Source organism: Triticum urartu, chromosome 7, assembly GCF_003073215.2.
Source record: "Triticum urartu cultivar G1812 chromosome 7, Tu2.1, whole genome shotgun sequence".
NCBI classification, from domain to species: Eukaryota; Viridiplantae; Streptophyta; class Magnoliopsida; order Poales; family Poaceae; genus Triticum; species Triticum urartu.
Window position 1 is genome coordinate 15,495,325 of NC_053028.1, and position 27,690 is coordinate 15,523,014.

Below are 27,690 nucleotides of genomic sequence, written 5' to 3' on the forward strand. Positions count from 1 at the left end.
GAGAATATTTGAGTTACGAGTTTGGTGTACATTTGAAGCAATGCGGAATAGTTTCGCAACTCATGCCACCCGGAACACCACAGCGTAATGGTGTGTCCGAACGTCATAATCGTACTTTACTAGATATGGTGCGATCTATGATGTCTCTTACTGATTTACCGCTATCGTTTTGGGGTTATGCTTTAGAGACGGCCGCATTCACATTAAATAGGGCACCATCAAAATCCGTTGAGATGACGCCTTATGAACTATGGTTTGGCAAGAAACCAAAGTTGTCGTTTCTTAAAGTTTGGGGCTGCGACGCTTATGTGAAGAAGCTTCAACCTGATAAGCTCGAACCCAAATCGGAGAAATGTGTCTTCATAGGATACCCAAAGGAGACTGTTGGGTACACCTTCTACCACTTGATCCGAAGGCAAGGCATTCAGTGCTAAGAATGGATCCTTTCTAGAGAAGGAGTTTCTCTCGAAAGAAGTGAGTGGGAGGAAAGTAGAACTTGACGAGGTAACTGTACCTGCTCCCTTATTGGAAAGTAGTACATCACAGAAAACTGTTTCTGCGACACCTACACCAATTAGTGAGGAAGCTAATGATAATGATCATGAAACTTCAGAACAAGATACTACTGAACCTCGTTGATCAGCCAGAGTAAGATCCGCGCCAGAGTGGTACGGTAATCCTGTTCTGGAAATCATGCTACTAGATCATGATGAACCTACGAACTATGAAGAAGCGATGGTGAGCCCAGATTCCGCAAAATGGCTTAAAGCCATGAAATCTGAGATGGGATCCATGTATGAGAACAAAGTATGGACTTTGGTTGACTTGCCCGATGATCGGCAAGCAATTGAGAATAAATGGATCTTCAAGAAGAAGACTGACACTGACGGTAATATTACTGTCTACAAAGCTCGACTTGTCGCAAAAGGTTTTCGACAAGTTCAAGGGGTTGACTACGATGAGACCTTCTCACCCGTAGCGATGCTTAAGTCTGTCCGAATCATGTTAGCAATTGCCGCATTTTATGATTATGAAATTTGGCAGATGGATGTCAAAACTGCATTCCTGAATGGATTTCTGGAATAGGAGTTGTATATGATGCAACCGGAAGGTTTTGTCGATCCAAAGGGAGCTAACAAAGTGTGCAAGATCCAGCGATCCATTTATGGACTGGTGCAAACCTCTCGGAGTTGGAATAAACGCTTTGATAGTGTGATCAAAGCATTTGTTTTTATACAGACTTTCGGAGAAGCCTGTATTTACAAGAAAGTGAGTGGGAGCTCTGTAGCATTTTTGATATTATATGTGGATGACATATTACTGATTGGAAATGATATAGAATTTCTGGATAGCATAAAGGGATACTTGAATAAGAGTTTTTCAATGAAAGACCTCGGTGAAGCTGCTTACATATTAGGCATAAAGATCTATAGAGATAGATCAAGACGCTTAATTGGACTTTCACAAAGCACATACCTTGACAAGATTTTGAAGAAGTTCAAAATGGATCAAGCAAAGAAAGGATTCTTGCCTGTGTTTCAAGGTGTGACGTTGAGTCAGACTCAATGCCCGACCACTACAGAAGATAAAGAGAAAATGAAAGATGTTCCCTATGCTTCAGCCATAGGCTCTATCATGTATGCAATGCTGTGTACCAGACCTGATGTGTGCCTTGCTATAAGTCTAGCAGGGAGGTACCAAAGTAATCCAGGAGTGGATCACTGGACAACGGTCAAGAACATCCTAAAATACCTGAAAAGGACTAAGGATATGTTTCTCGTATATGGAGGTGACAAAGAGCTCATCGTAAACGGTTACGTTGATGCAAGCTTTGACACTGATCCGGACGATTCTAAATCGCAAACCGTATACGTGTTTACATTAAACTATGGAGCTGTCAGTTGGTGCAGTTCTAAACAAAGCGTCGTGGCGGGATCTACATGTGAAGCGGAGTATATAGCTGCTTCGGAAGCAGCAAACGAAGGAGTCTGGATGAAGGAGTTCATATCCGATCTAGGTGTCATACCTAGTGCATCGGGTCCAATGAAAATCTTTTGTGACAATACTGGTGCAATTGCCTTGGCAAAGGAATCCAGATTTCACAAGAGAACCAAACACATCCAGAGATGCTTCAATTCCATCCGGGATCTAGTCCAGGTGGGAGACATAGAGATTTGCAAGATACATACGGAGCTGAATGTAGCAGACCCGTTGACTAAGCCTCTTCCACGAGCAAAACCTGATCAGCACCAAAGCTCCATGGGTGTTAGAATCATTACTGTGTAATCTAGATTATTGACTCTAGTGCAAGTGGGAGACTGAAGGAAATATGCCCTAGAGGCAATAATAAAGTTATTATTTATTTCCTTATATATCATGATAAATGTTTATTATTCATGCTAGAATTGTATTAACCGGAAACATAATACATGTGTGAATACATAGACAAACAGAGTGTCACTAGTATGCCTCTACTTGACTAGCTCGTTAATCAAAGATGGTTATGTTTCCTAACCATGAACAAAGAGTTGTTATTTGATTAACGAGGATCACATCATTAGTTGAATGATCTGATTGACATGACCCATTCCATTAGCTTAGCACCCGATCGTTTAGTATGTTGCTATTGCTTTCTTCATGACTTATACATGTTCCTATGACTATGAGATTATGCAACTCCCGTTGCCGGAAGGAAACTTTGGGTGCTACCAAACGTCACAACGTAACTGGGTGATTATAAAGGAGCTTACAGGTGTCTCCAAAGGTACATGTTGGGTTGGCGTATTTCGAGATTAGGATTTGTCACTCCGATTGTCGGAGAGGTATCTCTGGGCCCTCTCGGTAATGCACATCACATAAGCCTTGCAAGCATTGCAACTAATGAGTTAGTTGAGATGATGTATTACGGAACGAGTAAAGAGACTTGCCGGTAACGAGATTGAAACTAGGTATTGGATACCGAACGATCGAATCTCGGGCAAGTAACATACCGATGACAAAGGGAACAACGTATGTTGTTATGCGGTCTGACCGATAAAGATCTTCGTAGAATATGTAGGAGCCAATATGGGCATCCAGGTCCCGCTATTGGTTATTGACCGGAGACTGTGTCTCGCGTCATGTCTACATTGTTCTCGAACCGTAGGGTCCGCACTTAACGTTACGATGACAGTTATTATGAGTTTATGCATTTGATGTACCGAAGGTTGTTCGGAGTCCCGGATGTGATCATGGACATGACGAGGAGTCTCGAAATGGTCGAAGACATAAATATTGATATATTGGAAGCCTATATTTGGATATCGGAAGTGTTCCGGGTGAAATCGGGATTTTACCGGAGTACCGGGAGGTTACCGGAACCCCCCGGGAGCCATGGGCCTTAATGGGCTTTAGTGGAAAGGAGAAAGGGGAGCCCAAGGGTGGCCGGCGCCCCCCTCTCCCGGAGGGAGTGGACTCCTCCTGCGCCCTCCTCCTGGCCGGCGGCCCCCTCCCCCTTGGCTCCTTTATATACGGAGGCAGGGGGCACCTCTAGACACACAAGTTGATCATTGAGATCGTTCCTTAGCCGTGTGCGGTGCCCCCTGCCACCATATTCCACCTCGATTATATTGTAGCAGTGCTTAGGCGAAGCCCTGCGACGGTAGAACATCAAGATCGTCACCACGCCGTCGTGCTGACGGAACTCCTCCCCGACGCTTTGCTGGATCGGAGCCCGGGGATCGTCATCGAGCTGTACGTGTGCTAAGAACTCGGAGGTGCCGGAGTAACGGTGCTTGGATCGGTCAGATCGGGAAGACGTACGACTACTTCCTCTACGTTGCGTCAACGCTTCCGCAGTCGGTCTGCGTGGGTACGTAGACAACACTCTCCCCTCTCGTTGCTATGCATCACCATGATCTTGCGTGTGCGTAGGAAATTTTTTTGAAATTACTACGTTCCCCAACAGTGGCTATCCGAGCTAGGTTTTATAGTTTGATGTTATTGCACGAGTTGAACCACAAGTGGAGTTGTGGGCGATATAAGTCATACTGCCTACCAGCATGTCATACTTTGGTTTGCGGCATGTTGGACGAGACGACCCGGACCAACATTTACGGCGTACGCTTACGCGAGACCGGTTTCCCCGACGTGCTTTTTTGCACATAGTGGCTTGCGGGCGACTGTCTCTCCAACTTTAGTGAACCGAGTGTGGCTACGCCGGTCCTTGCGAAAGGTTAAAAGAGTCTAATTTGACAAACCTATCGTTGTGGTTTTTGATGCGTAGGTGAGATTGGTTCTTGCTAAGCCCGTAGCAGCCACGTTAAACTTTGCAACAACAAAGTAGAGGACGTTCTAACTTGGTTTTGCAGGGCATGTTGTGATGGTGATATGGCCAAGACATGATGATAAATTTTATTGTATGAGATGATCATGTTTTGTAACCGAGTTATCGGCAACTGGCAGGAGCCATATGGTTGTCGCTTTATTGTATGCAATGCAATCGCGATGTAATGCTTTACTTTATCACTAAACGGTAGCGATAGTCGTAGAAGCATAAGATTGGCGAGACGACAACGATGCTACGATGGAGATCAAGGTGTCGCGCCGGTGACGATGGTGATCATGACGGTGCTTCGGAGATGGAGATCACAGGCACAAGATGATGATGGCCATATCATATCACTTATATTGATTGCATGTGATGTTTATCTTTTTATGCATCTTATCTTGCTTTGATTGACGGTAGCATTATAAGATGATCTCTCACTAAATTATCAAGAAGTGTTCTCCCGAGTATGCACCGTTGCCAAAGTTCGTCATGCCCAGACACCACGTGATGATCGGGTGTGATAAGCTCTACGTCCATCTACAACGGGTGCAAGCCAGTTTTGCACACGCAGAATACTCGGGTTATACTTGACGAGCCTAGCATATGCAGATATGGCCTCGCACTAGTAGAAAAAGGGTCAATCGTGAAGCACATTAGTGCCGGTTTGTATATGAGCCGGCACTAATGTATACATTAGTGCCGGTTACAACGGCTAGCCGGGCCGCTTTCATTAGTACCGGTTCGTGGCTAACCTTTAGCACCGGTTCGTGCCACGAACCGGTACTAATGAGAGTGGTGGCAGGATGTTGCCAGAGTGGGGCCCCTCCAGCACCTTTAGTACCGGTTCGTGCCACGAACCGGTACTAAAGGTCGTCCTATATAAACCCTTCATCCGCCAGCACTCTGTTCTTCCCCCTTTCCCCTCTCTGGCCCTCTCCTCTATTCTTCCCTTCTTCCTCTCGAGTTCATCACAAAATTTGCCCAAAATTTGTCAAGATTTGAAGGCTCTCATCCATTCAAATGATCACAAAGGTTAGCAACTTTGTCCTTTCATCTCTCATTGCTAGATTAGCTCTTGCATTGGTTTATATAGTGATTAATTTGTGATTTTAGTAAATTGGGAGGATATATATATGTGCTAGTATTTGATTTATATGCAATTTGAGGTCAAAAATAACACTTAGTTTGCATATGTATGTGTGGTTTACTTAGTGCCTTCTAAATCTCCATCTTAGCCACCGTCGATCGCCCGCACCGTCCCGTCGCCGGCACCACCATGTGGTGAGCCTCTTGTTCATGAAATTTTATATAAAAATTAATGTTTGTGATTTGGATATATAGTTACTCGTATAATTATCTTACCCGTATGTTGTTTGTTATACATATAGTGCCATGGTTTTGATATCCGTCCCCGTCGGCCCTAGTCCTTGTTATGATTCGGATGTGGTATGTATATTCTCTTTTAAAAGTAGTTGCATTTCGTGTTTATGACAAATTATGCCCATCAAGTTGACATAGAAATTTTTTCTAGGAGGTATCTGAACCTGAAATTCCAACCGACCCTATTGCCGAGAGGTTAAATTTAGTTGAAAGAGAAAACGAGTACTTGAAAGAAAAATTGAAAAGAATTGAGGGGGAGAAGATGGAATTGGATTTGCATGTTGCCGATGTCGTCGATGATCACAAGATCAAGATGGAGAAAATGCGCTTGAAGATTAGAAAGATTAGAAAATATGCCATCGATAGTGAGGCTTGGTATCATTATGCTGTTGGATCCATTGTTACCTTAGTTGCGATCTTGATCGTATTTGTTGTTGCATTTAAATGCTTTAGCTAGAGAGTTATTTGTTTGTTGCATTTAAGTGTTGTATGAACTTTATGTATGAACTTGTATTAATTTGGTCTATTCGGTGTTGTGTAATGAAGATGAGCCGGAAATGGATGTACGATGACCGATGCTCTCCCCAGTTTGTTGAGGGCGTGCGTACTTTTCTGCTTGCGGCTGAGGCAAACAAGCGGGCGGATGGTTTTATGCCTTGTCCATGTGCTCGCTGTAAGAATGGTCACAATTACTCTACGTCAAGAACCATTCACGTCGACCTGTTTAAGACCGGTTTCATGCCCCATTATAATGTTTGGACCAAGCACGGAGAAAGAGGGGTTATGATGGAAGACAATGAAGAAGAAGAGGACGACGACAGCTATCCTGGCCATGGGTTCCCTGAATACGATGATACAACAATGGGGGAAGAAGCTGAGCCGGCAATGCGGGAAGAAGCTGAAGAAGAGGCATCAAATGAGCCCGTTGATGATCTAGGTCGGGCCATTGCCGATGCAAAGAGAAACTGCGCAAGTGATTTGGACAAGAAGAAGTTGCAGCGCATGTTAGAGGATCACAAAAAATTGTTGTACCCGAATTGCGTAGGTGACAAGAAAAAGCGGGGCACCACACTGGAATTGCTGCAATGGAAGGCAGAGAATGGTGTATCTGACAAGGGATTTGGAAAGTTGCTGGTAATGATAAAGGATATGCTTCCAGAGGACAACGAATTGCCCGAGAGTACGTACGAAGCAAAGAAGGTTGTCTGCCCTCTAGGGTTAGAGGTGCAGAAGATACATGCATGCCCTAATGATTGCATCCTCTACCGCGGTGAGTACGAGGATTTGAACGCTTGCCCGGTATGTGGTGCATTGCGCTATAAGATTTGCCGCGATGACCCTGGTGATGTCGAGGGCCGGCGCCCCAGGAAGAAGATTCCTGCCAAGGTGATGTGGTATGCTCCTATAATACCACGGTTGAAACGTTTGTTCCAAAACAAAGAGCATGCCAAGGCGATGCGATGGCACAGAGAAGACCGTAAGAAAGACAGAAAGTTGAGAGTACCCGCTGACGGGTCGCAGTGGAGAAAAATCGAAAGAAAGTATGGGAAGGAGTTTGCAGATGACGCAAGGAGCGTATGGTTTGGTCTAAGCACAGATGGCATTAATCCTTTTGGGGAGCAGAGCAGCAACCATAGCACCTGGCCTGTGACTCTATGTTTGTATAACCTTCCTCCTTGGTTGTGCATGAAGCGGTAGTTCATTATGATGCCAGTGCTCATCCAAGGCCCTAAGCAACCCGGCAACGACATTGATGTGTACCTAAGGCCATTAGTTGAAGAACTCTCACAACTGTGGAATGGAACAGGTGTACGTGCGTGGGATGAGCACATGGGGGAAGAATTTGACCTAAAGGCGTTGTTGTTCGTGACCATCAATTATTGGCCTGCTCTCAGTAACCTTTCAGGACAGACAAACAAGGGATACCGCGCATGCACGCACTGTTTGGACGATACCGACAGTATATATTTGGCTAATTGTAAGAAGAATGTGTACCTGGGACATCGTCGATTTCTTCCGAGCAGGCATCCCGTAAGAAAGAAAGGCAAGCATTTCAAAGGTGAGGCAGATCACCGGACGAAGCCTCGCCACCGTACTGGTGCTGATGTACATGATATGGCCAAGGATTTGAAGGTGGTCTTTGGAAAGGGTCCTGGTGGACAACCTGTTCCGAATGACGCTGACGGACGCGCACCCATGTGGAAGAAGAAATCTATATTTTGGGACCTGCCCTATTGGAAAGACCTCGAGGTCCGCTCCGCAATCGATGTGATGCACGTGACGAAGAATCTTTGTGTGACCCTGCTTGGCTTCTTGGGCGTGTATGGGAAGACAAAAGATACACCTGAGGGATGGGAGGACCAGCAACGTATGCACGAAAAAGACGGCATACATCAGGGTCATGCAAGCTACGCTCTTACCAAAGAAGAGAAGGAAATCTTCTTTGAATGCCTGCTCAGTATTAAGGTACCGTCTGGCTTCTCGTCGAATATAAAGGGAATAGTAAACATGGCAGAGAAAAAGTTCCAGAACCTAAAGTCTCATGACTGCCACGTGATTATGACGCAACTGCTTCCGGTTGCATTGAGGGGGCTTCTACCGGAAAACGTTCGATTAGCCATTGTGAAGCTATGTGCATTTCTCAATGCAATCTCTCAGAAGGTAATCGATCCAGAAATCATACCAAGGTTACAGAATGATTTGGTGCAATGTCTTGTCAGTTTCGAATTGGTGTTCCCACCATCCTTCTTCAACATCATGACGCACGTCCTAGTTCACCTATGCGAAGAGATTAACGTTTTGGGTCCTGTATTTCTACACAATATGTTCCCCTTTGAGAGGATCATGGGAGTCTTAAAGAAATATGTTCATAACGGTGCTAGGCCAGAAGGAAGCATCTCCAAGGGCCGTCAAAATGAGGAGGTCATTGAGTTTTGTATTGACTTTATTCCTGACCTTAAGCCGATTGGTGTTCCTGAATCGCGGCATAAGGGCAGACTGGATGGAAAAGGCATGCTAGGAGGGGAACAAATAATATGTATGGACGGACATTCTCTCACTGAAGCACACTACACAGTTCTACAGAATTCCGCCTTGGTGGCTCCGTATATGGATGAACACAAGAATTTGCTACGCTCCAAACACCCGGAGCGGTCTGATGACTGGATTACACGTGAACAAACCAGGAGTTTCGCCAGCTGGTTGCAAGCACGTACCATGCATGACACCTCTATTGAAGATGACCTGTACTTGCTGTCCTAGTTACCATCTTCGAATATAATGACTTTCAAAGGGTACGAGATAAATGGTAATACATTTTACACGATCGCCCAAGATAAGAAGAGCACCAACCAAAACAGTGGTGTCCGCTTTGATGCAGAAACCAAGACGGGAAAGGAAACATATTATGGTTATATACAGGACATATGGGAACTTGACTATCGACGTGGTTTGAAGGTCCCTTTGTTTCGGTGCAAATGGGTCAATATGACACGAGGCGGGGTAACGGAAGACCCGCAGTACGGAATGACAATAGTGGATCTCAACAATCTTGCGTATGCAGATGAACCATTCGTCCTAGCCAATGATGTGGCACAGGTTTTCTATGTGAAGGACATGTCTACCAAGCCAAGAAAAAGAAAAGATAAGGAAGCGAATGCATCGTACGATGAGTCAAAGCGGCACATAGTTCTTTCTGGGAAGAGAAACATCGTGGGAGTGGATGACAAGACAGACAAGTCAGAAGATTATGAAAAGTTTGATGAAATTGCTCCATTCAAAGTGAATATTGACCCGAGCATCCCGTTAAATGATGAAGATTTTCCATGGCTACGACGCAAAGGGACACACGCGAAGAAAAAGTTTCACACCCAAAGATCTGGGATGTGATCGGCTTAGCTATCATCACTTTCTTCTGTGTTTCACACCCAGGAGGGAATCTCTGTAATAGTTAGGGTAGCTAGTTATGTGTTTTGGCATTTGAAACGCGAAGAAATTTTATGTGCAAGCAAATTCTTTCATGCATTTATTGATTTTTTCAGCTAAATGACCCTGAAATTGAAAAGCATTTCAAATGAACTCAGAAAAGGATGAAAGTTGGCATGGTATCATAATTTCACCCACATAGCATGTGCAAAAAAGTAGAGAGGGTTACCGCAAAAACTGGATACACTTCGTGTACAAAATGGACAATCTGTTTCGAAGTATCAGGGTTTCAGACGAAAACTCATCCGTTACAAAGGCATTTCATTTTTAAATAACTTAAGCATTACCAAATTGAATATAATGATAAAACACACTAATATTAAACATAATAAAAAGAATCACTGGAAAATGTATTTTTAAAGTTAAGTTATTCACAAACTAGTGATTCACACAAATTTCAAATAATTCAAAATTTAAACTATTCAAATTTAAAAACTACCGGCACTAACTGAAAGTTTCTAAAAACTATCAAAAATATTCACAAAGAAACTCTAAATACAGCAAAAAACAACTAAAAATAAATAAAACAAAATAAATAAAGCAGAAAAGAAAAAACTAAATGAAAAAAGCCCACCTACTGGGCCACACCGGCCTGCATACGACTAGAAACCCAACCTGTTGTTGGGCCAGGATGCAGGCCCGCAAGCCCAATAGGCCCCACAGGGCAGAGTAGCAGAGGTAGGCCCAGAAGGCCTGCATTAGAGAGGAGCTCGAGACAGCAGCGGCGGCAGGGCTTATAAGCAGGTGTGAGCGCCCTTCGGCTAGCGAGGTGGGACTAAACTTCTGCGCCCCTCGCTGGGCAGCGCACCCCCTTTAGTACCGGGTCGTGGCACCAACCGGTACTAAAGGGGGGGCCTTTAGTACCGGTTGGAGCCAGGAACCGGTACTAAAGGGGGGTGCTCCCCCCCCCCCCCGCTTGGCCTGGCCAAAACAGGCCTTTAGTACCGGTTGGTGGCTCCAACCGGTACTAAAGGTGTCCCCTATATAAGAAACACTTCGAAAATTTTCAGTTTCTCATCTCCCACTTCTCTCTGCCGCTGCCCCGTCCCGCGCCGTCGCCGCCCCCGTCGCGCCGTCCCCGTCGACTCCGCGACGCCCCCGTCCTCGTCGCGTCGTCCCCGTCGACTCCGCGGCACCCCCGTCGCCGTCGCGGTCGCCGATCCCCTCGCTTCGCCGTCGCCGTCGCCTTTGGATCGACCTCGCCCTCGCCGTCGCCGTCGCCTCGACCTTGCCCGCGCGTGCTGTGAGCCCCTCCCCCGGCCCCTCTCCTCCCTCCAATCGATCGTAGCGCACACCGGCGCCGGCGCCGGCGCCGACCGTGCGCACACACACGCGCGCGCGCACACACACACTACATGCACATACACACACACACACTACACACACACTAGACGCGCACACACACACACAATTTTTCTGTTTTTAGCTTCTAGTTTTTTCTGTTTTTCTGTTTTTCATACAAAGTTTTAGATGAATTAATTAATTAGATTAGATTAATGTCAAATAGTATGTAGAAATGTTAGTTATAATATATATATAATATCAAATGTTATAGAAATGTTAGTTATATAGAAATGTTAGAAATTTTGGAAATGTTAGTTTTAGCTAGCTAGATGAATTAGATTAATTTCAAATTGTTAGACGATGATCGATGTTTTTTTAGTTTCTTATATTTTTAGTTATAAAATTTAGAATTTGTATATATGGAATCATCACAATCCATCATTTAAAAAATGTTACTTTACTTTTGCGGCATATAGTATTTTGTTGTCGACGATGCCCGGCCCGCATCCTCGCCGTCGACACGTCCGCGACGACGTCCTGCTTTAGAGGGCCCATGTCCGGGACTGGGCTCCACCGGGCTGGCACTGGGAGGTGCTACCTTCAGGGGCGCGACGCTTGGTGAGGAACCCGGCCCCGGGTCCCGTCGTCGACCCTCATCTCCTTTGGTGGCATTCACGTGGGCCACTTTCGGTGCGGAGGGAGCCGGCCCCGTCGGAGGTGGTACATCGCCGTGTCAGGGAGGAGGACGAGCACGTCCATCGCTACATGGCTGCTATGGACGTCAGGTTCTCCAATACCTGGCAGGTTCTTTGGGGAGATCACCCGAGCTATGATCCAGTGATGGTTCCTTCTCTTTGGGTGTCCACCGCCCGCACCTCAGGAACCGCGAGTGGCCTAGATTACTCTGTACTATTCGATCTTTATTAGCTTGCTAGCTAGCTAGTGATGTATTCAATATTATATCTATTATTCGAGATGATGTATTCGAGATTATATCTATTATTCGAGACGATGTATTCGAGATTATATCTATTATTCGAGATTATACTAAATTGTTTTATATTTCTTTTGGCATAGTTAAATAAAAGCTATGGCGGACAATACCGACAGAGATAGAGAACAGACCATGCTCGATATCATACGCGGGCCAGATGATGATCAGAATTAAGAAGATTTTGACGGGTCCGAATTTCTAAACAACACCGGAGAGGGTGATATGATATTTGATCGCGACGACCGAGAAGATGAATTCATGAACTACGACGAAGAACATGTTGATCCTGAAACAACAAACACCGGCGAGGTATATATATTTATATAAGCAGGAATCTGGTGATCATCGCATGTTTTAAATGAGTTGAAGATATATTAACGAATCGATCTTTCTTCTTTCAGCCATCCGGATCGAGCAAATCTTCAGGCAAAAGGACGAAACGAGGCCCGAACAAAAAGTTGAAGGAGGGCGTAAAGTACAATATCGAGGCAATCAGACCTAATGGCGAACCATTAGCGCCTAAGAAGATTGCGGACAAGTTCGTTCGTCAGTGCGGAGTTATTGTGAAGGACCAACTCCCGATCTCCCTTCAAGAATGGAGAAAGCCAGCAAATCCACGTCCAGATGTTACTTTTGTCGACGAGAAGCAAAAAAATCTGCTTTGGGATACTCTCATGGAACATTTCACCTTACCAGATAATTTCACAGAAGCAGACGTGCGGAAAGTCAAGGACGCTGCTTTTAGGAAGATGGCGGTTGCATTCAAGAACCACAAGAGAATGACGTGGGAGAAGTACGTCAAGGGAGGAAGGAAGACTCCAGTATTCGAGGGGATACTAGAGAATCAAAGTGCTCATTGGGACGATTTCGTGAAATTCAAGGATTCAGAATTAGCTAAGGAACGGTCGAGAATAAACAAGGCCAATGCCGAAAAAAAGGATAAGTTCCATAAGCTGGGGCCAGGTGGCTACGCGGTGGCAATGCCTAAGTGGGATAAGTCTGAGAAAGAGATGGAGGATGCAGGTGTCATTCCGGTTAGTAAGAGCTGCCCCCCCAGGTGCAAGACTTGGTTCTATGCGCATGGGGGGGAGTTGGACCCGAAGACAGGCAATGTTTCGACGAAGGCATGTCTGAACGGAGCTGACGATGCGCTACTTGTTGCAATAGAAGAGGCTCGATCGGGGGTGTTCCAGCCCAACAGAGAGAACGACGAGCTTACGCGTGCCCTTTGAAATCCTGAACACCCAGGAAGAACACGAGGCAAGGGCGCTATTCCGTGGTATGAGGGGTTTTCGGACTGGAACGCCGACTACAGAACCCGTGCGAGAAAGAAGATTGCGGAGGAGAAGAAGAGGAAGATGGAGGAGGAGCAAAGGAAGCTCAACTATGAACGCCTTCAAGGCCTAGAAGCAAGTCAAGCGGAATTGGCAGCTAAATTCCAGCGGCAGCAGGAGCAGATCGACTCACTTAGCCAGCAAAGGGGGTCTCAGCAGCTGCAGCAGCTAGCGGATGATCCAACATTGGATACCACCGCCCCATCCATGCCGAGAAGCAGCGTGGGTTCCGCCCCGGGCGACGTAGTAGTGCTGGATAGATACCCCGTGGATGACATCACGGAGAACACTAACTGCGAGCTACACTTCAAAATGAAGAACATATCCATGAAGGTGGCGGACGCCGTTGCTTTTTCAAATTCCCCCGAGGCAACCTTCCATTGCAACCCGATTCCAGCGGGCTATGCTCGTGTCTTGGTTGATGAGGTGGTGGACCAATATTCGGGGCTAGAGCTTGACATTCCCGGAGGTGATGAGGAGCACACACTCGGAGATGCCAAACATCGTATCATCCTATGGAGAAAGGATTGCATCATTTTTCGAAGGCCACCGACACCACGTCACCCGACTCCTCGTCGAAGTCCGCCACCGAGTCAGCAGACTCCCGCTCCTCCAAGTCCACCAATGCGTGAGGCCACTCCTCCTCCTCCAAGTCCGGCAAAGTGTCAAGCCACTCCTCCTCCAAGTCCGGCACAGCTTCAGGCCACTCCTCCTCGTCCAACTCAGCCCCGTCAGCCGTCTCCGCCGCCTCAGCAATCGCAGAAGAGACACCCCGCAGCTATGGTGCGTAGCGGTACCAGTCGAGGTCATAGTACAGGAAGTACAGGCGGAGGCAAGCGATATAAATATGGTCCAAACCTCACTACTCCTCTTCCTGTGAGGGCTTACGACAAGACCGAGGAGCAAACCAATGCCATAGTGCGGGCAGAAGTCGACGCCCATTTTGGACCGAAACCACCACCGCCGCCAAGGGAGAAAGTGCCTGTGGAAGTAGTTGACCACTTCATTCGTATGGCTCAACCACCAGCTCCTAAGCCTGTTGACACAGACTATGAGCGCCACATCAGGAAGTTACATCGACAACGTCTACAGAAGGAGGCAAGCTCGAGCTCGAGCAAACAACAAGCAGCTGTCGAAAAATGCGGGAAAACCGTTGCCCAGCTGGGAGAACAGGCGGCGCAATCGACCCTCCCGCTTGTTGTGCCGACAACATGTGACAGTACGCGCGCCCAATATTATTGTGGCCAAACAGTTTACGTTCCCGAGGTGGGCGATGTGGTAATAACCCAGGAGCATATAATGCAGGCTGAAGAACTCAAGATCACTGTTGGACAACTCCTCAAGATCGAGGACATGCCTGTGATTACAGAGGAGGAAATAAAACGGAAATATGTCTGGGGCCAACCTTTGGTCAAGCCAGAAGATGTCAAGAAGCTCCCAACGAGAATGTATGAATTGCATCAATGGTACATGGACATTACCAAGAGATCCGATCGAGAGTCCCTCATGGTGTATGTCAAGAAGGATCATTACTACCATGAGAAAGTTGTGGCCGTTGAGTATTCTGAACTGTTTCAGTTATACAATCAAGACGCACTCGACAAATCTATTGTCAGTTGCTATTGTCTGTAAATGATTTCTTTCTGTAATTAATTTAAGTCTCAAGCTAGCTGTAGTGATCCTTTTGATCAATCACTACCTGTAATTATCCTCATTATATTCTTTTCTGTGGTATTATGCAGGATGAAGATGTATGAAATGAGAAAAGGTGGACGCTATGGCATTGGGTTCATTGACCCAAACACCGTTAATCAATACACATGGAAAATGAGCAAGTATTATGAAAAGCAGGTAGAGGACAACATGCTAGAGTTCTTGAAGGGCCTCAAATACAATGAAGATATACTACTTCCTTACAACTTCGAGTGAGTCACACTTTCTTGTACTACAAATTCTCTGTTTTTGCCTACTAGCTAGCTACATGTTTTTGCTTACATATGCCCGCTTAATTAAGACATGCAAACGTGTGTGCATGAAGATTTCACTGGATCTTGTGTATCATTAAAGTTGACGCCGGAACAGTTGAAATACTGGACTCGCTACTCAAAGCAAATAGTGACTACAACATCTTGTATGGGATAGTCAACAGGTAATTTCAATCATTATTAACTATATATCTCGGCCTATTTAGTTCGTCATTTCATGATATGAACTATTTAATAACCCCTTTATTCATTTTCTTTGTCGGCGGGCAGGGCTTGGGCAAGGTTCATCAGCGTCACGGAAGGCGAATGGAAACCACAGCTGAAATGGTTTCGATCCAAGGTAAGTAATTAAGTAGTACTAGCTAGCTAGCTAGCTGCCATCTCTTTAATTATCATGCTTGATTAATTATTATCTGATCAAATTAAATTCCATTCTCGTAATAAAGGCCCTGAAGCAGGCGCAGGGGACTAATCTGTGTGCATACTGCGTTTGCGAGAACATTCGCATGATGGCGTCCGAAAGGAGCAGATCTCAAAGACAGGAATGGGTATGCTTGTCAGAACACTATTCACAATTTTTACACCATTATCGATATCTAGTCACACAACTAATACACATGCATATTGATCTCCTTCTTAACAGTTTAAAGAGGTGCGGGACAAGCTTCTAGAAACGGAGCGCGTAGAAGCACTTCAAGAGGAAATAGCGGGATTTTTGCTCGACCAGGTCATAAATCCGAAGGGAGAATACTATTACACGCTACCGCTCCCATCGAACATGTCATGAACCACTTCCAATTGTCATCGTGCTCCGAAGGCACCAATTAGGCTAATGCCACTAGCTCCGAAGGCAACATGCATATGTAGGAGAAATTGTATATAGCTATACATGTGTGTATGTGTAAATTAATATGGTGGTTTGTGAGACATTGATGATATATATATATGATTGGTTCTACTAGAAATTCTATTTATATATATATGCATAACGTGTACAATGTGTAGTACCGTAAAATACCAGCAAACGAAAAAGAATTAAAATGGAAAACACAAAATTAAATGAAAAAGAAATCATAAAACCAAAAATCCCCCAAACATTTTAGTACCGGTTGGTGTTACCAACCGGTACTAAAGGGCTCCCGGCCCCCGGAGCTGGCTCGTGCCACGTGGTTGACCTTTAGCACCGGTTCGTGCTGAACCGGTACTAAAGGGGGGGGGGGCTTTAGTGCCAAAATGTTACTGCCGGTTCTGAAACCGGCACTAAAGGGCCTTACGAACCGGTGCTAATGGCCCGTTTTCTACTAGTGTCGGAACACGGAGACCGAAAGGTCGAGCGTGAATCATATAGTAGATATGATCAACATAATGATGTTCACCATTGAAGACTAATCCATTTCACGTGATGATCGGTTATGGTTTAGTTGATTTGGATCACGTGATCACTTAGAAGATTAGAGGGATGTCTATCTAAGTGGGAGTTCTTAAGTAATATGATTAATTGAACTTAAATTTATCATGAACTTAGTCCCTGATAGTATCTTGCTTGTTTATGTTGATTGTAGATAGATGGCTCGTGCTATTGTCCTGTTGAATTTTAATGCGTTCCTTGAGAAAGCAAAGTTGAAAGATGATGGTAGCAATTACACGGACTGGGTCCGTAACTTGAGGATTATCCTCATTTCTGCACAGAAGAATTACGTCCTGGAAGCACCGCTGGGTGCCAGGCCTGCTGCTGGAGCAACCCCAGATGTTATGAACGTCTGGCAGAGCAAAGCTGATGACTACTCGATAGTTCAGTGTGCCATGCTTTACGGCTTAGAATCGGGACTTCAACGACGTTTTGAACGTCATGGAGCATATGAGATGTTTCAAGAGTTGAACTTAATATTTCAAGCAAATGCCCGAATTGAGAGATATGAAGTCTCCAATAAGTTCTACAGCTGTAAGATGGAGGAGAACAGTTCTGTCAGTGAGCATATACTCAAAATGTCTGGGTATAATAATCACTTGATTCAATTGGGAGTTAATCTTCCAGATGATTGCGTCATTGACAGAATTCTCCAATCACTGCCACCAAGCTACAAGAGCTTCGTGATGAACTATAATATGCAAGGGATGAACAAGACTATTCCCGAGCTCTTCGCAATGCTGAAAACTACGGAGGTAGAAATCAAGAAGGAGCATCAAGTGTTGATGGTCAACAAGACCACTGGTTTCAAGAAAAAGGGCAAAGGAAAGAAGAAGGGGAACTTCAAGAAGAACGGCAAACAAGTTGCTACTCAAGAGAAGAAACCCAAGTCTGGACCTAAGCCTGAGACCGAGTGCTTCTACTGCAAGCAGACTGGTCACTGGAAGCGGAACTGCCCCAAGTATTTGGCGGATAAGAAGGATGGCAAGGTGAACAAAGGTTTATGTGATATACATGTTATTGATGTGTACCTTACTAGAGCTCGCAGTAGCACCTGGGTATTTGATACTGGTTCTGTTGCTAATATTTGCAACTCGAAACAGGGACTACGGATTAAGCGAACACTAGCAAAGGACGAGGTGACGATGCGCGTGGGAAACGGTTCCAAAGTCGATGTGATCGCGGTCGGCACGCTACCTGTACATCTACCTTCGGGATTAGTATTAGACCTAAATAATTGTTATTTGGTGCCAGCGTTGAGCATGAACATTATATCTGGATCTTGTTTGATGCGAGACGGTTATTCATTTAAATCAGAGAATAATGGTTGTTCTATTTATATGAGTAATATCTTTTATGGTCATGCACCCTTGAAGAGTGGTCTATTCTTGTTGAATCTCGATAGTAGTAACACACATATTCATAATGTTGAAGCCAAAAGATGCAGAGTTGATAATGATGGTGCAGCTTATTTGTGGCACTGCCGTTTGGGTCATATCGGTGTAAAGCACATGAAGAAACTCCATACTGATGGACTTTTGGAACCACTTGATTATGAATCACTTGGTACTTGCGAACCGTGCCTCATGGGCAAGATGACTAAAACGCCGTTCTCCGGTACTATGGAGAGAGCAACAGATTTGTTGGAAATCATACATACAGATGTATGTGGTCCGATGAATATTGAGGCTCGTGGCGGATATCGTTATTTTCTCACCTTCACAGATGATTTAAGCAGATATGGGTATATCTACTTAATGAAACATAAGTCTGAAACATTTGAAAAGTTCAAGGAATTTCAGAGTGAAGTTGAAAATCATCATAACAAGAAAATAAAGTTTCTACGATCTGATCGTGGAGGAGAATATTTGAGTTACGAGTTTGGTGTACATTTAAAAAATTGTGGAATAGTTTCGCAACTCACGCCACCCGGAACACCACAGCGTAATGGTGTGTCCGAACGTCGTAATCGTACTTTATTAGATATGGTGCGATCTATGATGTCTCTTACAGATTTACCGCTATCGTTTTGGGGTTATGCTTTAGAGACGGCCGCATTCACGTTAAATAGGGCACCATCAAAATCCGTTGAGACGACGCCTTATGAACTATGGTTTGGCAAGAAACCAAAGTTGTCGTTTCTTAAAGTTTGGGGCTGCAATGCTTATGTGAAAAAGCTTCAATATGATAAGCTCGAACCCAAATCGGAGAAATATGCGGCCCCCTCCCCCTTGGCTCCTTTATATACGGAGGCAGGGGGCACCTCTAGACACACAAGTTGATCATTGAGATCGTTCCTTAGCCGTGTGCGGTGCCCCCTGCCACCATATTCCACCTCGATTATATTATAGCAGTGCTTAGGCGAAGCCCTGCGACGGTAGAACATCAAGATCGTCACCATGCCGTCGTGCTGACGGAACTCCTCCCCGACGCTTTGCTGGATCGGAGCCCGGGGATCGTCATCGAGCTGTACGTGTGCTAAGAACTCGGAGGTACCGGAGTAACGGTGCTTGGATCGGTCGGATCGGGAAGACGTACGACTACTTCCTCTACGTTGCGTCAACGCTTCCGCAGTCGGTCTGCGTGGGTACGTAGACAACACTCTCCCCTCTCGTTGCTATGCATCACCATGATCTTGCATGTGCGTAGGAAATTTTTTGAAATTACCGCGTTCCCCAACAATTTGAGCTTTGGTGGACTAATTTTCGTGTTTATTAGGGATTTTTGTTGTGCATGTCTTTGTATTTTTTTACCGATTAAGCAAATATAGATCGCTGGTTAAAACAATGCACTGATGTTCTATGATTATTTCTGACTTTAACACAACTACTACTACTGTATAACCATTGTTTTCTTACACAAGGGATAACACTGCTGTGAAAATAAAAAGTCATACAAGGGACAACGCAAATAGAGTACAAGGCCAGGCAGGCCTGGCCCATTAATCTGTCCATCCGGAGCAGAGTGTGTGCAGTGGCCGCCGCCGCCGTGTATACACAGTCGCCGGTGGTCGAGCTCTCCTCCCTCTTCCCTTGAGGTATGTACGCTCCATTAACGTTTATCCCCTCCTCTCCAACCAGTACCATGAACTGGATGCCCTCCTATCACGCAAGAGCCTTAGACCTAGAGAGCGAACACGAGACCGGACTAAGTGGTACGAGCCCTTGGCGCACCTCCTCAGCTAGGGCCTAGGTGAATGACTTCTTTTTTTGGGAATAGACTGACTGTTGTTGGTCTTAAGCCCAATTGATGAACCCTTAGTTTTTTCCATGTTAATTTTGGTGATTCTCGCCTAATGCACATTCCAGTGTGATAGAAATCTCTGCTTTGTCTGGGTATGCTTTTTACGTTTGATCCAACGAGATTGCACGCCTGTCTTTTTAAGTAATTATCGATGATGGTAGTGCTAATCCTGACTATAGTCTGCAAAAATTCCGTCTTATCAATGTCTTGCTGATCTGTTGTATCACTAGGTGTTATTTTTGTCTGCTGCAGTTTACTGTATAGTTTGTGCCTACAGGCCATCTCATTCAGAAACCATACATGCACTATTTCACCTGACTAATGCATTGCCTTGATAGAGGAAATGACTAGTTAAACATTAAGAGGAACAACAGTTTGCCGGGCTAATGCATACCATAAATAATAATCACTGTTTATATACTCGAATGTATACTAAGGCACACAAAACTTGCTACAAATTACTCCATCTTTATTAGAGTGCTTTAACAAAACAGCAAAAGTCTATCATGCTGGACAAGAAACACAACACCACATTCAGAAACAACGATAGGGATAACCGGATAATTCACCCACCCAACACCATAACTAGTGTAACAGTTTTGATGAAAACGTGCAGCAGCAGCAGCAGCAACAGCTTGACAAAGATAACAAAAACGAACAAACAAACCTGACAAGAGCAGCTCACGTGCACAAAGAACAGAGGAGAGAGTGATCAACCGTATCTCACAACAACTGTGAATGGAAATTGATTGGACCTGCCGCGTCTATCACTCTCGGCTTTTAGCTCATTGGCTGCATCGATCAAAGAAATGTTATTACCGTAGCCGCTGAGGCGCACCTGTTTAAGGTTCGTCAAGTGTTGGATGCCAACAATGCTCTTATGCCAGCCTCCGAAGTCCAATTCAAGTATCTCGAGCTTTGTCATGGAGTCTTCCCCAAAACTGAAAACTTTGGGAGTTTTAGCAGCATTTATCACTCTCATATTCTTGAGCATACGAAACTTGTGGGCGCTCCGTGCAACCAGATCTTCATCAACGTAAAAATGCACCTGAAACAAGATGCTATTCAGGATGGGAGACTTACAAAGGACCTCAAATGGTTGGTCGCCTACAAGTTCTGCGCATGAAATGGTGAACTCGGTGAGAAAGGCGAGTGAACCGACCCAGTCTGGAATCCGAGAAATATATCCAGCAAACCTAAGGTACCGCAGAAGCTGTGGTGGCGTGTCGAGGTCCATGAGATAGTCCATGTCATTTCTATAGACATCATTCAGCTCTCACACATCGAGCCACCGAAGGGATGATGTCTTACTTAGTGAGCATTTAAACTCTCGTCTAATATCACTATCCTGCTCGGACCTTCTATCGAGATAGACAAATATCCATTCCAATTGTTGTAGATCACCGATCTCTATGGCAACCTCAACATTTCTAATGACTGCTCTAGTCACCTCGCGCAATGCCTTCATTTTTGAGATCCCTTTGGGCAATGTCCATAGGGCAGTCCAATTTTTCCTATTGGAGAACATCAACCTCTCAAGTTTTGTAAGCTTTATCACACTGTTTGGAAGCGTCTCGAGGAGAGTATCATCGACATCAAGTGTTTGCAAATGCTCTAGGTCGCAGATTTCTGGAGGCATGAGACTGACACCTGTACCTCTCAAGCTCAAGAACTTAAGAAGGTACATCTTGCAAATGTACCTCAAATGCTTGTTGTTTAGGTCCTTGCAGTCTTCCAGATCAAGTACCCTCAGTAGTTTGAACTTTCCTAGTTGATCGAGCAGCAAGTTGTGTCCTTCGGAATGAAATGTGGTCAATGACCGTACGTGCTTCGTGTTCATCCCCTCAATAACATTCACCATTCCACTCCCCGTTGTGCCTTTCTCTGTTGGGGAGTAATTTCTCCCCTGCTTTGCATCATGGATGGAGAGGCGGCGAACGATATCATATGACATCCCTTCATACTGAATGCCTACCAAGCTAACGAAGTTAGCCTCTATTGATTTAGATACCATGACCTCAAGCATCATGTCGTGCACCCGACACAAATCCACTCTATTATAGTAGGTGACTATACAGCCGGCTTGGTCAATCATACTCCTATTCACTAGCTCATTGAAGTAGGCCTCTGCAGTGTCCATCAAAGTAAGCCCCCGCTTCTCAGGTATCAATCCTTCAGCAATCCATCTTCTCAAGAGCCTGTCCTTGCTGATCTGATAATCCTCTGGGAAAATGCTAACATACGTCATGCAACGTTTGAGGTCATGAGGCAGATAGTTGAAGCTAAGTGTGATGATATTCCTCATCCCCACAAGGGCTGGGTTGGTCTCCATCTGTGAACCAATTGATCTACAAAGTGTTTCCCTCATATGGCTGTTTTCTGGAGAGGAATAGCTTGCTAAAAGGCTTCCAATGCTAACAATAGCTAATGGCAGTCCATTGCATTTTTTCAAAATATTGTTCATTGAAGCTTTCAGCTCCTCTGGGCAAGAAGTACTCTTGGGGCCAAATGCTCTCCTCACAAACAACTTCTTAGAGTCTTCCAAGCTGAGTCGTTGTATACTGTAGTATTTACATACACTACCTCCACTGCATTCTTTCCCCACACTATCTATCCGAGTGGTCACAATGATTCTGCTGCCGTATGTAGTTTTTGGCTTTTTGGAGTGTATTGTAGCCCACGCTGCTATTGTCCATACATCATCGATCACAATGAGGTACCTGGTTTCATCATAGATATTCCAAGTTACACGCAATAAAGCTAGCACTATAATGCAGTTATAGATTCCATTAGTGCTATAATACTCTGTCGACATCAATTTATACGGATTTATTAGTGGTGAGAGTTTTCTCTGAAACTGAACCATGTGTTAGTCACCACTGATGGTTATAAGACAGGTTTTACCTGCCGGCCAGGGCCCAGCGGCAAATGGTCTGCAAAGATGCTTTTTGGTGTAACAACCGCTGAGATAGAAATTCTTCTCAAGGGAATTTTGTGAATGATGTTAGTTACTCCATCCATTTCAAAATATAGCGCATACTAGTGTTTTCCTAAGTCGGCATTTATAAAGTTTGACCAAAATAATAGAAAAAATTATCAATATCCACAATTCGTAATCAATAAAATTAGATCCATCATGATACCTTATAGTATACCGTATCTTTTTGATATTGCTGATGCTGGTATTATTCTGTAACTTGGTCAAACCTTGTAAGTTTCAACTTTTGATAAAAATAATATACACACCAAACCGGGTCTTATCTCCTGACCGGTGAGGATGTAGCCAGTTTATTTGATATTGTTGATGCCAGTGCAAGTGGCCAGTTCATTTTGAAATCGTGGGTTTGTTAGTTCTCGTTCTGAATTCACAAACCATCAGAAACCAATTATAATAAAAATCCAGTTTATATCTCAGTCATCCTACTTAGATCAAGAATACAATCAATGGAGTAGATTATTTTGCCTATGTAGACTTTTAGATCAATGTGTTTGCTTCTTGTTTTCATTAATATAATAATAGATATATGTAGATACATATATACATATTATAATTGATATAGTCTGTTTATGTTTGCATACCTCTTGCCTTTGAGCTGTTCCTTGAGCGTGCTCGTCAGCTCCTCGACATCCATTCTGTCAATGTTACCCACGGAATCCTGTTCCTCTTCTTCCATGATGACTTTCTCATTTTTTGACTTGACAGTGGCAATCTGCTCAAGCACGCGTTTCAGCAGCGCACGCAGGTCGTTCCCACCGTCGAACGCCGGAGACACGGACACTTGCGCTTGGCGATCGAACTTGGTCTCCAGCTGCCGGCAAACTTCCATGGCGAGCGTAGTTTTACCGAGCCCTCCAAACCCCACGATGGAAAAAACCTGAATCTTGTCATCCTTTTCCTTCTCCATCATGGCCACCAGGATCTTAGCCTGCTCCTGGATGCCGACGAACTGATCAGGGTCGTCAGCATCGGCAGGGCGAAGGGCTTGCGCTGACTCCGCCCACACTGCCGGCACATGAGCGAACGGAGCTGAGGGGCGTAGTGCCTGGCAGCTAGAGCTGTAACGAGCATGGCGCTCGCTGATGGTGACAGCTCGGGAGCGCAGGGCCCTGATGTTACCGGCGAGGAGACGCCGTGGAAAAAGGGTCACAAGCAGGCGCTTGGACCGGACGAGGAAGCCGTCACTCGGACGGCGCTTGATTCGGAGTAAATAGAGGTCGATGCAGTCGTCTGCATCGTATGCGAGCTCGCGCACCTGCTTCATCCACTCCCGGACGAAGTGGTCCACGGCGCCGTCCTCCGCTTCGGACTGCATGCGGAGGACGGCGTTCATGGTGGCCAGCTCGTCCCTTAGCTCAACGACCTCGCGGCCCACGGCGCGGAGCAGCCAAACCTCGTTGGCCATCAGGTGCCCAACATTGCTCACCAGGGAGTGCGCCGTGCGCTCCATTCTTCCTCCCTCCCTTTCCGCTACTATGTGGATTTAGACCGAGTTTGTGCCGTGCAAATGGCAATGCTCATCCCACTTGCAGCAAAGGTTGGACTTTATATCTGCTAACCAGAGTTATTGGTGTACTCTTTCTTTACTAAAGATATTACTCTCTCTTCTGTCTGCATCCTTGTGTTACTCGCCGGCCATAAAAATCTCAATTACATACTCTCTCTCCAGACCTATATTAAATATGATTTCAGATACTCCCTCCGTCCGGAAATACTTGTCATTAAAATGGATAAAAGAGGATGTATCTAGACGCAAATATTTTCGGCCTGAGGGAGTATATCTCTTAAACATCAAAATTTTAACTCCGGGTGTTGATTAACATATTTAGACTGAAAACATGATCTCTCTCCCCCTCTACCTCCCTCTCTTTACCTACAACTGTGTTGATAAATGTTTTAATAATATTTTAATTTTATTGATTGCTACTATAATCTTATATTGGAGTAAAACTATGACCCCCCCCCCCCCCCCCCCCCCCCCCCTCTCTCACTATCATAGAAGGCTGAGCACTCAGGGGAGCTTATCCCCTACGCTGATGTTACTTATTTCTTGAGCATGACTAATTCAAGGTATCGTTTACAACGAATTCAAGGTGTTGCTTAGTTTATAACTTGCGATTTTCTTAAACAATCAATGCGGTCCACTTTAACCACTATGACGGCATATACCCCAAATGACGATGGGCGTGCATATAAAACGGAAGTGTATCAAGACATGTAAATCCATATAAAACGGAAGTGTATCAAATCCTTTAGGTCTGTGCAGTCAAGTCTAATCACATTACTTTCAATTCCATTGTCTACAAAGGTCATAACCTATATAACTATTATATTTTAGTATTTTACAAATACTACCTGAGAAAATAGAGAGAGAGAGAGAGAGAGAGGGAGAGAGAGAGATGGCCTAGAAATCCTATGTTTGATCAAGTACAATAGGTGTCTTAATAATTATGTCCTAGATGTCATAATATACCTAAACATCATCCAACATAATAATTTGGAGTAGTTTACATGGTTAAGTAGTGACTCAGTCTATGGAGTGCAGCGTGACTTCAGATGCAGCTGTGTAATACGCGTGAAGTCGGTCAAGCCTCGAAAACAAACAAATCAGTCGACTTGCCGGCAAAAGTGGATCACCGACTAAAATAAAACTACATAGTATTAAAATACTGATATAGTGACATGGACTACTGTATTAGTAAGAAACCAAACTAGAGCATGTACTTCAGTATTAGCATGCATGCATCCGGGCTTAGGGCATCTCCAATAGCTGTGGTTCCTTTTCTTTTCTTTCTTTGAGCAAGTGTGCATACGTTCTAGCAATATATGGCAGGAGAAACGAAGCTGCCGCTGAAACGTGGCTAATTGGAGGCCAATTATTTTCTTACCGCACGGCACGGGAAAAGGTATTAGATGAAGAGAAAAAGAGAGTTCGATGCGTTGGTCCACACTCTGTCCACAGAAAATGAAGGACAGAAAATTGAGGTGCACCATCCTGGCCTCTCGCTGCTTCTCTTCTGGATAGTGTACTCAACGCCACACAATACTGTAAGGTATGCAAGACTGGCTAGCTTGAGAGAGACAGACCGAATCTGACGTGCCCAACATGTGCACTGAAATGAGACTAGGTGCATCGGTTAGGCAGTGCTTTGCAAGTAGTACTTCCTTCCACCCCAGTTGGGCGTTGGCTCCTTGCTGATAACCTCAAACAAATGCGTCCGACGTTTGCGCCAACTTGCATCCTGTCTTGATCCTGCGATGCTTCAACTTGCCAAATTTTGTGCAACTTGACAACACAAGGCTGCTTTCGATTTTTCTTTACAAAATGAGGCTTTCCACCCCATGTTTTATAGAAGGCTAACCAGGGTAAACTGGAAGATGCTTAGATCTGCTTCGAAACCATAATCTTAAAGCATCTATAGCCGGACGCTCAAAACCCGCCTCATATGTTTGGGCGGACGACCCAGTCATTAACCGGTCATAAAAATGCGACCCAGACGGATGCCTCAAACGACCGGACTGACCGGCACTCCTCATATCCAACCCAAATCTAAGGCGGATATGGGGGCGCTCGGGCGTGTCCGCCACGTCCGACCCGACAGCCCTACCCCACCTCAAATTGCACGAAATTCACCCTCTCGGCCCTCTGGATCCATTTGTTCTTTCCTCTCTTCTTCCTCCTCCACGATGTCCGTCTCGCAGCTCCGCCGCCGTGCGCACTCCGCAGCCTCCATGACAACACAAGGCTGCTTCCAACTTTTCTTTAGAAAATGAGGCTTTCCACGCCATGTTTTATAGAAAGCTAATCAATTAGTACTGCCATGGTAATCTGGAAGACGCTTACATCTGCCTCGAAACCACAACCTTACAGTAAAATACAACAACGCGGCATCCTACACCGCCTCTTGCCGACCGGTCAAAAAGCTAAAGAATTTGTATTTTAGCAGAGATCATCACCATGACCGTTTTACTGGTAGTAGAAGGCCGACCTCGTCAGCAGAAGAGGAAACTTTTCGGTTAACCTAAATGCTAACGAACTGGCGTCAGATTTTTAGGTTTTCGCGCTCTACGTCATCAGATCACTTGCACGTATCACAAAAATGTTCGGTCCAAAGGCAACCTCTGAGCGAACTTCGTGATTACAGCCATAAGATAAGTACATCCATGCCACCGGTGTTAAACATCGGTTACACGCATGTACCACATGTCACGTATGCATATGGGCTACCTCGAGTAAGGGGCAGTTAGAGGAGATCTTTGTTGTTACATTTTTCATTTATCTCTTGGTGTAATCATCTCTATCTCCTTGTATCTCTAGTGGTTCCAACAACCTTGATATATGCCTCCCGCGAGAGCTGGCCTCGCCTCTATCAATATAAATATATGCGGGCTCCCATGTTACGGGAGTTGAGACGCTTCTACGAAACCTAACATGGTATATAGAGCCTCCCTCTTCCCTCTTGTCTAGCTCGCATCATCAATCTCCACCGAGGTACCCAACCCCATCTCGCCATGTCTTCCTCCAGCTCAACCCTCTCCTCCGCCGGCCTAAGCAACACCATCTCAGAACCCCTTACTCGCACGAACAATGTTTTGTGGCGAGCCCAAGCCCGATCTCAGATCATAGGAGCGGGTCTGTTAGGATACCTCGATCAAACAATCCCAGAACGACCAACCAACATCACCTCAAAGAATTCAGAAGGAAAAGATCAAATCGTTCCAAACCCAGCCTACTCCGCCCTAGAAAAATCCCACGCCATCTGGACTGCCC

At 45.1% G+C, this 27,690-nt stretch overlaps 1 protein-coding gene across 2 annotated transcripts; it reads right to left on the reverse strand.

The window, feature by feature from the left end:
- Window positions 1-20,369: 20,369 nt before the first annotated feature.
- Window positions 20,370-24,529, reverse strand: LOC125520641 (disease resistance protein Pik-2-like). Of its 2 annotated transcripts, XR_007288780.1 has the most exons (3): window positions 23,501-24,529; window positions 21,084-22,641; window positions 20,370-20,969 (listed from the first exon to the last, which is right to left on the reverse strand). XR_007288780.1 is itself a non-coding variant. In XM_048685604.1 (2 exons), exons 1-2 carry the CDS (start codon window positions 24,367-24,369, stop codon window positions 21,198-21,200), a joined length of 2,313 nt encoding a protein of 770 aa, XP_048541561.1. In that variant the 5' UTR covers window positions 24,370-24,529; the 3' UTR covers window positions 20,370-21,197. The 2 variants fall into 2 exon arrangements, 1 of the variants encoding a protein (XP_048541561.1); XM_048685604.1 differs by having other exon boundaries at window positions 20,370-22,641.
- Between the last annotated feature and the right edge of the window lie 3,161 nt (window positions 24,530-27,690).

What these genes read in the sequence shown, in the direction of transcription:
- LOC125520641 (XM_048685604.1), bottom strand. Translation starts at nt 24,369, where the DNA reads ATGGAGCGCACGGCGCACTCCCTGGTGAGCAATGTTGGGCACCTGATG. An exon ending in GAACAGCTCAAAGGCAAGAG is followed by an intron (nt 22,642 to 23,500) that starts GTATGCAAACAT and finishes TGATGAAACCAG; the next exon opens with GTACCTCATTGTGATCGATG.